The sequence below is a fragment of the Gracilinanus agilis genome, chromosome 5 (assembly GCF_016433145.1).
Source record: "Gracilinanus agilis isolate LMUSP501 chromosome 5, AgileGrace, whole genome shotgun sequence".
NCBI classification, from domain to species: Eukaryota; Metazoa; Chordata; class Mammalia; order Didelphimorphia; family Didelphidae; genus Gracilinanus; species Gracilinanus agilis.
Window position 1 is genome coordinate 298567135 of NC_058134.1, and position 12626 is coordinate 298579760.

General features: G+C 39.8%; 1 protein-coding gene across 1 annotated transcript; it reads left to right on the forward strand.

Annotated features, from left to right (window-relative positions):
- The first annotated feature begins 8075 nt into the window (after positions 1-8075).
- On the forward strand, positions 8076-8960 carry LOC123250756 (vomeronasal type-1 receptor 1-like). Its single transcript, XM_044679992.1, has one exon. It carries the CDS (start codon positions 8076-8078, stop codon positions 8958-8960), a length of 885 nt encoding a protein of 294 aa, XP_044535927.1.
- Positions 8961-12626: the final 3666 nt, after the last annotated feature.

Sequence of the window (12626 nt, forward strand, 5' to 3'; positions counted from 1 at the left end):
AAGGTGGTGGTCAGGTACAGGTTGGCACGGTATCTCAAGTACAGGAAGAGTTTGCAGAGAGAGATGTTTGCACCCTCTCACTCCAAGACCAGGATCCCCCAATCTCCAGCCTCAGCACAGGTCAAAGACCCAGCACCCTTTCAGGATTCTTAACTGCCCCTCCTCCTGCCTCTTGCATGACTCCCTGGGAACATTCCATCCAACTGACTTATTTGTCAATCAAAAGTGATCTTCAAGCTCCCAGAGGTTCAATATAACACTAGCTATGTGACTAAGTCACCTAAGTCACATTCCATTTGCTTCAATTCATCATAATTAAAATAAGCTGGAGAATGAAATGGCAAACCACTCCAGTATCTTTGCTAAGAAAACCCCAAATGCAATCAGGAAGAGTCAGACAAGAATGAAAAGAGCAACAACAAAACTTCTTTGCAGAGGTAATGGACTACGGATGTATAAATCATCAGACATGCATGAAAGGTGTATTCGTTTTAGTGAGTATCTTGTTTTTATGCAAAAGAGATCAAAGAAAAAAGAAAAGGTTGTTAATATATAAACAAGTTTATAGAAATTCTTTTTGTCAAAAAAAATCCCCTGAAAACTCAAGGGGATGCTTAGCAAATGGAGAGTGGCTGATGCAATTATCATATATGAATGTAATGGAGTACTATCATGCTTTAAAAAAATAAGAAATCAATTATTTCAGAAAGCCTTGCAACTACTTGCATAAACTGATACAGCATGAAAGGAGCAGAATCAGGACAATATATACTGTGACATTAATATTATAAAAATGGACAGTTTATTAGCCTTCTACAAACTGTTGTCCAATGAAATGAGCAGAAGTAGAACAATTTATACAATACAAACAGTACTGTAAAAAACAAGAAAAATGGAAAGTGATAAAAAAAAACATAGACCGATACAATGACCATCCACAATTCCAGAGAATCCATGCATGACATATTTAGGGTACAAAATAGGTATGTATTTTGTAAACACAGTCAATAAGACAATTTTCATACTTTATTGTGTATATATCTTATGATGAATTTCCTTTTCTTTTTTTCTAAAGTGGTTGGGGTGGGAGAGAGATAAAATAGATGTTAATTTAAAAAATAAACAATCTAATAAAAAAGATATTAACCATAATTAGATCTGATACAGTCCCTGGCTTTATGAATCTTACATTAGGGTATTATTCCATGCTTATATGCTATGCAAACAAATAAATATAATGCCTGATGCAAGCAGTAGAGAGTGGAGACCAAGTTTATTGGGAGTTTTAGCAGTGAGAAGATCATTACTGACTTGGGGATTCAGATGAATGTTCACTGAAGTAATGGTATTTTCACTGAACTTTAATTGAGCGAATGGTATTTTGGGTATCAGGATAGGGATATTCTTGGCATAAGGAAGAGTGTGAACACAAAGATACATTCACTTGAGCTATATAGTAGATATATATTACTCCACTTTGGCTATGGTATAGAATATGACAAAAGAATTAATATGAGATAAGTGTGAAAATTGATTGATGGGGGATAGAAAGGCATTAGGTTATAGAGGGGCTACAAAACGAGGGCAAAGGATTTGTACTCCCCAGTATATAGGTTGATGTTCCAGTGAGGAATATTAAGACTTAAAGAAAAGTAAAGAGAAGTACAACTTGAGTGAAAGATAACTTTCTACCTATTAGAGCAATTCAAAAGTGGAATGGATTGCCTCAGGACACGGTGAGAAAGAGGGAGGGCTCCATTACTCCATCTACAAGCAAAGGATATATGAGCATTTGTTAGTTGTGAGATAAGCAGAAACCAGGATTTATATAGAGGTTTGACCGGAGCACTTCCAAATCCCAGATTCTGTGATTTTATGATTCAGTAGTTAATCCCCACTAAAGGACTGTGAGCAAAGGAGGGACATGCCTTGATTTCTGCATATGGAAGAAGGGAATGGCATTGACTTCTTGAAAAGTTCAGTGAAGCAAAAAAGATACGGCAAGAACTGTTAGGAAGACGTGGCAAGAGAGCAAAGGGATGGACTTGAGAACATTTCAGACATAGATCTGATAGCATCTTTGCCTGCAACAGGCTCAGAGATCATTCCTTCAGGGAATAGTCAATAATCATCTCATTCAGAGATCAGACAAGTCAAATGCTGGGGGAGAGGGCAGTCATTGCCACTTGAGTCAGAGGAGGGCAGAGCTTGAGCTGGAAAGAGAGAAAAATAAACCAAAGAATAGGACAATTCGTCGTCACCACTGTAACTTCAGAGCCCCGTTTAAGAAATGGAGGAAAATGTCTCTGGATAGTGAAAAGCCCCAATCCAGAAGCAAAAGGCTGATAGTACTGGGCAGAAGATCATTTATCTCCATGAACTTGTCCTCCCCCAAAGTACAGTGCAGCCGTGGTGTGTGTTGGCATTATCAGGGCAGAGACCCACCGGAAGGGCTACTGACCTCCCGGGAATCTAGGGCTGGATTATGTTAGAATGGACACTTGGACACTTTCGTCTCTGCTCCTGCCCCCACCAAGACTAGCTTCCCAAATGCCCAGGACAAGCCCGGACGGGTTTTCCACCTCGTGGGCTCATCCTCACGTCCTTTCCTCAGGCCAATATCTTGGCCTTTACACTTGATAATGAAGACAGAACCAGAGTTCCCGTGAGTCAAGAATGCCCTAAATCAAGGATGGGCAACCTTTTCTAGACGGAGTGCCAGGCCCCACCCCCAGATCACGTGCCATGCCCCCCAACCACGTGCTGGGTATGCCCCGCCCCCCCCCACCAGAAGGGAGAAAGCGCTCCCTTTGGGCTGCTGGGGGCTGAGTAAGGTGAGGAATGTCCTCGGTGAGTGCGGAGAGGTGAGAGTGGCCCCAGCGTTCTGCTCAGTCCAGCTCTGCCGTCTATGAGCTGCCCACCTCACCCCCAGTGCGCTCCCATGGGGCTGCTGGGCAGAGGGGCAGATGAAGTAAAAAAACGTTATCAAACACGGTGAGGAAGAGGAGGGGAGCAGCTCTGCCCAAGCTCTGCCTTTCTAGCTATGAACTGGGGGGATGGGATGGGGGAGAGCAGACTCAGCGCCTTCTCGCACACCCATGCCGGAGGGTCGTCGTCCTGCCCTAAATCATTCATTGTTCCTGTTCTTCAACGAGTCAAGAACTCGGGACATAATCTGGGATTTGGGTACAAATCGGTGAAACACCGCGTAGCTATGCAGTGAGCAGGTCATGCCAATAACTTAGTTGATTTACAGAAATCAAGCCTGTCAACCCTCCAGAAGATCTGCTGGTCATCTGAGGAGAGTGATGCCTGGCACGTGATTAGAACAATGTGGCGTACATAGGCCACCAGCCTTTCCCACTGAAAACAGATTGAGCTCAACTCTACATCTCTGCTGTTGGATCAAAAGGCCAGTGTTTGCTCTATAGACCCCGTCTTCGATGTGGTCCGAATGACCATTAGACGAAGGTAGACCACATAGGGCTCCCGAGGCAATGTGGAGGCCCCGGTGGCGCTGCCTGCCTTCTCTAGGGCCGCCCCAGAAAGGAGAGCAGGAGCCAAGCCCAGTTCTTCCAGGCGCCTTGGGAGTGGCCCCTCACTTCTTTAGCATCTTCTCTGGCCCCGATGTCCTCATTAGGCACACCAGCAGTGAAAGTCAGTGAAAAAACCGTCTTAAGTACGTACTGACGATCATTTCTAATGGATGATTTCAGCTGAGCCTTCAGTGTGTGCTCATTGCTTACACATGCATAGATTCCTCTCCCATTTAGTGTCTTACCCTGCATTCTCATGAGGATCTGTTGCTTTTCTGGGTCCCCTTGGTGAGAAGCCCATGTGATGGGGGGCCTCTTCCACCCAGTCTGCTCCTAATCTCAAGGCAGACTACTGTCCAGTTTTCTTTTTTTTTTAATATTTATTTATTACTAATTATATGTTATAACAAATTTCCACACAAGTTTTCCTAACTTATATGACTGAACTTATCTCCGTCCTTCACTCTCTGGGTGTTGACAGGCAATTGGATCTGGGTTATACAGGTATTACCATGCAAAGCATATTTCCATATTGTTTATTTTGGGAAGTTATCTTAAAAAACCAAAACCCCCAAACATAAACCCAAAAAAACAAATGAAAATTTGTATGCTTTCATCAGCATTCTGGCTCCAACTGTTCTTTCACTGGAGGTGGATAGCATTCTTTGTCATAAATCCTCAGATTTGTCCTGGATTATTGTATTGTTAATAAAACCTAAGTTTATCACAGTTGATCATTCCACAATATTGTTGTTACTGTGTACAATGTTTTCCTGACTGTTTATTTCACTCTGCATCAGTTCATATAGGTGTTTCCAGCTCTTTCTGAAGTCATCTTGTTCATCATTCCTCATTAACTTTTATTTGCTCAATTCTAATTTTTAAAGAATGAATTTCTTCTATGACCTTTTGATCCTCCTTTTCCATTTGGTCAATTCTACTTTTCATGGAGTTCTTTTATTCATTGGATTTTTTATCTCTTTTTCCACTAAGTCAAATTATTTTTTTTTAAAGAAATTCTTCTTCATTATTATTTTTGTGTCTCTTTTTCTAGTTGAACAATTTTGCTTTTTAAACTGTTACTTTCTTTTTGCACTATTTTCATTTCTCTTCCTCCATTTTTTCCACCTCTCTTATTTTATTTTTTTAATTCCTTTTTGAGCTCTTCCAGGGCATGAGACAAATTCCCATTTTTCTTTGAAGTTTTGCATGTGGCTGTTTTGATCTTATTGTCCTCTACTGAATCTGTTCCATGTTCTTTGTCTCCATAGAAATTTTATGTAGTTAGGTGTTTCTTTTGCTGTTTGCCAATTTCCCCAGCATTTTTTTTTACCTATTGGCTGGAAGTTTTGAAAACTGCTGATTCAGTCTTCTCTGGTGATGGCTTGCAGGACTTAGAACACTATGGGTTATTTTGCTGTGTGGGTAGGGACTTTACTACAGGCTTGAAAGGACCAAGTGATTATGGACTTCGGGGCCTCCCAGTGGGCTGGTGCTAGGGTTTGGGACTTCAAGAGGTGTGGGTGGGGTGCTCTGCTGCAGCCTTAGAAAGTGTCTCAAAGTTGGCTTATATAGAGGTTGGGAACCTGGGTTGCCAGGACTCCTCTATATGTAGTTTTATTCCCTGTTCCCCTTTATCCCATCAGAAAGGCTCTCTCTGCCTACCTTTCAAATTATTTTCCACAGGAGAGACCCCTCACTCCATCTCATTGTTTGTTTTCTGATTCCTGTTGTTTTGAGGCACTATTTTAAAGTTGGTTTGGGAGAATTCTCTGAGCTGTTTCAGTTTTCTCTGCTACTAAGCTGCCATCTTGGCTCTACTCCCCTCATCTCACTGGAAGAGATGCTAAGTTTTCTTCACTGCATGTGATGTTTTCCCTTGTATTTATATATCTAGAACTTGCTATATTAAGTAAAGATTCATTTTTTCCTATGGTTCATAGAGTTGTTAAGAAATATGTATCTTACATTTTGGCAAAAACCATTTTATTGTCTTTTGCTATATACATATGTGCCTCCAAAATTGAATACAAAAGGCTCTGCTTGGCATCCAAAGTTCTTCAGAACCTAGGCCCCTGCTCCATTTCCAGTCTTCTCATACCTCACTCCCTGACAGATTCTCTTTGATCTAGTGACACCAAACTCCTGGATGTTCCATGAACAAGACTTCCATCTCTTGGCTCTGGGCATTTTCTCTGGCTGTTCCATAGGCCTTGAATTTTCTCTTTTCTCATTTCTGACTCCAGACCTCCAAGGCTTCCTTTAAATCCCAACTTTTGATTGATTGGTTGATTAAGAGAGTTGGAATCAAGTGATCATATAGCAGTAGAAAGGAAAGGTAACAGTCTCTGAAAGGGAATGACTGGAATGGGCTGGGCGGGAGGTAGTGAAGAGGGAAAGTAGAATACATACAAGGGTTCAGCCTTGTCTTCCCCATCACTTCACTCTCATGTCTTGCCCGAGGTATGTCTTGCAAACTTCCCATCTTCCGATAAGCCTCCTAGCGACATATCCAGATCAGCTGATGGTAGTATCTGTCTTAAGAGCCAATGACAGACAGGATACAGATATAGAGTTCACAAAAGAACCCAGCAAGGAAACTACCCTATACCTAAGGAATTTCCAAGAGCTTCCAAGAATTCCCATTGCCACATGGACTCTTTAAGCTTCAGTCTACTTTCCCCTAGACTTTGTATGTCATTGTGGGAAGGTATTACAGTCTTTTAGGAAGATGTTTTTTACCAATTGTTCTTACTGTAGCACCTAAGTAAATGCTCCTTCATTGCTGGATTACATATTTAGAAAGAAAAACAAGTTGTACATAATAGAGAGCTACAGTTTTAAGAGGGAGGGGGCAACAGAGAAAGGAAGGCAAAAAGGAAGGAAGTAATGAAGGAAGGAAAGGAAGGAAGAAAAGGAAGTAATGAAGGAAGGGAAGGAAGGAAAGAAGAAAGGAAGGAAAAAGAGAGAGGGAGGGAGGGAGGGAGAAAGGGAGGGAGGAGAAGCTCTTTGCTAGATGCTGTATTAAGCATTTTACAAATATTATCTCATTTGATCCTTACAACAACCCATGGGAGGTAAGTGCTATTATTATCCACATTTTGCAGATGAGGAAACTGAGGTAGACACTTGTTCTTTGACTTGCCTAAGGTCATATAACCAGTAAGTGTCTGAATATATATGTGAACTGAGATCTTCCTGACTCTAGGCCCAATATCTCCAACTGCCTCTACATTCTTCTGATATCCACATGGAAATGTTCATTTTATTTAGTGATGTTAAGTTCAGAATAAAAAAGTTATTAAATAGATCAACAGATAAATGCTCTTTTCTAAATCTCATATCTCACAATTAAATGATACCAACTAATCATTATGGCAGGAAGAATAGTTGAGGCTTGTGAACTTTTCCTAATATATGTAAAAAACAGATCCTGTCAGTCAGTGGCGGACAGGTAAGACAGAGATATGCAGTCAGAATCCCCACAGATCAGGACTGTAGACTGCTAATTACTTAGAAGGATTCAGTCAATGGCTTCTCTATAAGGATTTGGTTAATTAACTCCTATCACTTTAGATTATATGGAGGAAGAGTTTCCCAGATGACAGGGATGTCTCTCGTCTGTATGGGAAACTCACAGACCAAGATGGCCAGGCAAATTCTTCCCTCTAAGCCCCTTCAGCTCCAACAGCAGTTCATTTGGCAAATGGTGAAATCTTCTCCTCAGATAATATAACAGCTGTTAACCTCACTTTGTATATTTAGTTGATGAATCCAAACACTATCTGACTTAATTAATGTCATAAATGATAATGAAGATAACAAGGAAGGGATGGATGGGAGAAGGGAAGTGGGAATAGGAAGTTGCCTATTGAACTGTAACAGATGAAGCCTATTGATATACTTGATCAAGTCAGGGTCTAAGCCTCAAACTGAATTCTCTTTCCCCCTATATGCACTAAATCTTCTTCTTAACTATTTCTAGATAAACTAAAGGTCTCTAACGGGAAAATTGTAGATGATAGTCAATGTTAGCTATGATAAAGCCTCAGGCTCTATAAATTGAGTCTCTGAAATCACACAGCAGTTTGCTGGCAAGGTCAGTCAGCCTTAACAGATATCCAAAGATGATCACAGGAAACAGCAGCCAAGGACAGCAGGGTTTTGATTATGCTTGGTTCAAGGAGATGGCAAGCTCACACCCTCTTCTCCTCCCAGCTCCCCAAAACCCAACCAATTTCTGGCTTGGGGGGGGTTCCCCCTTTTATAGTCCTGGTTCCATTCAACTGACCCTGCCTTCTTGGGGGTTCCGATGCACCCCATTAAATTCTATCCTACATATATCAGAATTACTCCTGGGATCCCTGAGGGGACATAGTAGTCACATTCCAGGAACCCAGCCCGAATACCCAGTCAGTGTGAATGGGAAGTACAAGAGTCAATTTAGAATCTTAACTACAACTGTGATTTTCATGTCTTCTTTTCTGCCAAGGTCCTCCTGATCCTGACTATCATTCTTCTACCCTAAACACTGAAGGAATGCTTCTACAACATGTGATCCTGGGAACTCTTTACATTTCTCAGACAGGATTTGGGGTCCTGGGGAACTCCATTCTCCTATCCTTTTTCATCTTCACTAGACGTAAGCTCAGACCCATAGACCAAATCATTAGCAACCTAACTTTAGGCAATTTTGTCTTCTTACTCTTTAAAGGAATCTCAATGACAATATACACATTTGGGATTACCGATTTTATGGATGACACAGGGTGCAAACTTAATTTTTACTTTCAGAGAGTTGCCCGCGGTCTTTCTATCTGTAGCACTTGCCTTCTGAGTGGCTTCCAGGTAATCATCCTCACTCCCATCAGCTCTCAGTGGGAAAAGATTAAAGCCAGAGCACACAAATACATCATCTTTTCCTGTGTCTTTTGCTGGCTCTTCAACTTGTTCATAGAAATTGGTATAATCATAGGTATGAAAGGCCTACAGAGAAGCAACATCAACTTCACGATACCGATTGACCTCATTTTCTGTGCCTGGAAAGATCCAGTTCCAAATTTTGTATTATTAACTACCTTCCGGGATGTTTTCTTTGTGGGAATGATGATATGCACAAGTGGCTACATGGTGATTCTCCTGAGGAAACACAGCAAACAAGTCCAACACTTGCAAGAAACCAGACACTATGCCAGAATCTCCCCAGAATTCCGGGCTGCCAGGACCATCTTGCTGACAGTGAGCACATTCCTTTCTTTTTATTTAATCAATGGCATCTTTGCCATGTACCAAACCTACTTTCTTCATTCCAGTACTTGGCTAGTGAATGTGTCTTCATTTCTGGTACTATCTTTCCCAACCATTTGCCCCTTCCTCCTGATCCATGGAGATTCCCAAATAGGCAGAGTCTTTTGTGCTTCCTGAGCTGGGCACAAACCCTGGCCTTTTGGGGCTTACACTTAAGGAATGATTCTTCCTTGATGATATCCAGGAAAGACAGCACCTAATGGACTTGTCTTTAATCCTGGCCCAATAGGGAAACACTAAAATGGTGAAGATGGCCTGAAACCTTTTATGACTTAGGGGACAAAGAGGTACTGGGACTCAAAGGCCCCCATGACCCTTGTAGATCCAAGTTCTAGGACTAAAACTCTAACATCCTCCTCACAACAATTTCCTAACTTTTATACTCACTAGTGGTAGCAGCATCCCAGCAAGGCAAGAGACCTAGAACAATGTCCAGAAGATTTGTACATATCTAAGCATTGGCAGAATGATGCCTTCTGGGAACCCCTGATAAAATTACACTGGAGCCTCTTATTGAGTTCTTACTTATTATTTGATTTTCAAGTTGGGGATTGCAGTGAAACGGAGTAAAATTCTACTTGGTGAGATTTTAATTATCTGTAGTGATGTCTCTGTCTCTCTAATCTGTGTCTGTCTGTCTGTCTCTGTCTATCTATCTGTCTGTCCCTCCCCAAAAGCAGAGTGGCTAATAATTTCATAGAATATGAGCATTGGAAATGGCATCAATAGCCAACCCATACATCTAAGAGTTTCCTCTTTAAAAACAAGTCACCCAACCTTTGCTTAAAAACCTCCAAGGAGAAGAAAGTCCATTATCATTCTCTTCAGTAACAATGAGGAGACAACATATCAAAATCTATGGGATACAGCCAAAGCAGTACTCAGGGGAAAATTTATATCTGTGAGTGCCTATAGCAACAAAATCGAGAAGAAGGAGATCAATGAATTGGGCTTGCAACTAAAAAAATTAGAAAAAGAACAAATTAAAACTCCCCAGATGAAAACTAAATTGGAAATCCTAAAAATTAGAGGAGAAATTAATAAAATTGAAAGTAAAAGAACTATTGAAATAATAAATAAGACTAGGAGCTGGTACATTGAAAAAACAAAATAGATAAAGTACTGGTTAATCTAATAAAAATAGAAAGAAGAGAGTCAAATTAACAGTATCAAAATGAAAAAGGTGATCTCACCTCTAATGAAGAGGAAATTAAGACAATTATTAAGAACTTGGGTTGAGATGAGAACATAATCCATGGTTTGGGTTGAGAGCAGAGTTCTCAGGGGGAAACCACTGTCCCCCAACCCCAGATTTTTTGCCCAACTAAGGGCAGAGAAAAGCTTACACCCAAGCCTGAGGAAAGTCATTAAGCTATCAGCATCTCAAGGGCCAATTGAATCAGCAAGGGGAAGGGAGCTCTCAGAGCTCTCGGCCCACAGACCATCTAGTAAACTAGTAACAATCCAGAAAATAAGCTGGAAATAGCATCAAGGAAGGGCTGAAGTTTAAGAGGGTACTCCAACTTTCCAGAAAACAGAACCTACCTATAATTAGATAGGAAAAATGAGCAAATAAAAAAGCACCCAACTCCAAAGAATTTTTATGGAGACAAAGAGGGGGACAGTGCATACACAGAAGGGGACAGGGAAAGCAAAGGAAACACACCTAAAGTCCAAAAGAAAAATATGGATTGGACACAGAATCTGGAAGAGCTCAAAAAAGACTGCAAAAACCAATTAAGAGAGGCAGAGGAAAAGTGGGGAAGAGATATGAAAGTGATGCAAGGAGAATGGAAAGTGATGCAAAAAGAAATGAGCCAATTGAAAAAGTACCAAAAACTGACAGAAGAAAACCAGGCCTTAAAAATCATAATTGACCATCTAGAAACTAAAGATTTCATGAGAAATCAAGAAACAATAAAGCAGAATCAAGGAATGGAAAAATAGAGGAAAACATGAAATATCTTGTTGAAAAACAACTGACCTAGAAAATAGATTTACAAGAGACAATTTGAGAATTATTGGACAACTTGAAAGCCATGATCAAGAAAAAACCTTGGACATCATAGTACAAGAAATTATAAGACAACTGCCCATAGATCCTTGAATAAGAAGATAAAATTGAAACTGAATATAACAGCTAAATTCAAGAGCTACCAAGCCAATACCAAAATATTTCAAGTAGTCAGAAAGAAAACAGTCAAATACCATGGAGCTACAATCAGGATCACACAGGACCTAGCAGCCTCTACATTAAAGGATTGAAAGGCGTGGAATATGATATTCAGGAAGGCAAAAGATTTGGGTTTACAACCCAGAGTCACCTATCTAGCAAAACTGAGTATATTTTTTCAGGGGAGAAAATGGTCATTCAATAAGATAGAATTTTCTAAGCATTCCTGAGGAATAAGACTGACCTAAAAAAAAAATATGAAGTCCAAACACAAGACCCAAGAGAATCCCAAAAAGGTAAATAAGAAGGAGAAAATTTAAGGGATTCATTAAGGTGAAAATGTTTATATGTCTACATGGAAAGAGGATTTCTATAATTCTCAAAAATTACTCTTAGTAGTAGAGAAGATAGAAGGAATTTACTCAGAAAGAGGGTAGAGAAGTAAGCCAAATATGATGATATGATGTATATGATGATATATGATGATATAATGTATTTGTAAACGTGATGATACAGAATGATATGTACGTATGATATAATATGTATGCATATGAATTATATGTAAAAAATCTATCAAGGGCTGAAAAAGAAAGTTGCATTGAGAGAAAAGGGAAGGGAGAGATAGAATGAGGTAAATTATATAACATAAAGAGGCATGAAAAATCAGTAGAGAGTTTAAGGGTGATGATGAGCAATGCTTAAACTTAACTTTACTCTCATTGTAACACACTCAGAGAGGGGAAAACTAGTATACTCAGTGGGACATAGTATTATATCACCCTACAGAGTAGAAGGAGAATAAGATAAGGTGGGGGGGGAAGGAATAACTGAAAGGAGGAGGAAGTTGAGGGGTGATAAAAAGTAAAATATTGGTGAGGAGGAACAGAGTGGAAAGTAATAGAGCAGGATGTAACGGGGATAATATGATAGAGGGCAATACATAGTTAGTAATCATAATGTTGAATGTGAATGGGATGAACTTACCCATCAAATGGAAACAGATAGCAGAGTGGATTAAAAACCAGAATCCTACTATATATTGTTTACAAGAAACACATTTGAGGCAGGGTGACGCACACAGATCCAAGGTAAAATGCTGGAGCAGAATTTATTATGCGTCATCTAAAGTAAAAAAAAAAAACAACAGGAGTAGCAATCATGACACTAGACAAAGCCAAAATAGAAATTGATCTGATTAAACGTGATAAGGAGTGAAATTACATTTTGTTAAAGGGTACAATAAACAATGAAGTAATATCATTACTAAACATTTATGCACCAAATGGCATAATATCTAGATTTCTAAAGGAAAAATTAAAAGAGCTCAAGGAGGAATTAGATAGCAAGACCATACTAGTGGGGGCTCTCAATGTTCCCCTTTCAGAACTAGATAAATAAAACCAAGAAAGAAATAAGGAAAGTGAATGAAATGCTAGAAAAAAATAGAGTAAATAGATATCTGGAGAAAACTAAACAGGGATAAAAAGGAATATACTTTCTCAGCAGCACATGGTACATATACAAAGATCAACAATGCAGTAGGGCATATAAATATTGCAAACAAATGCAGAAAAGCAGAAATAATAAATGTAACTTTTTTAGAACATAAT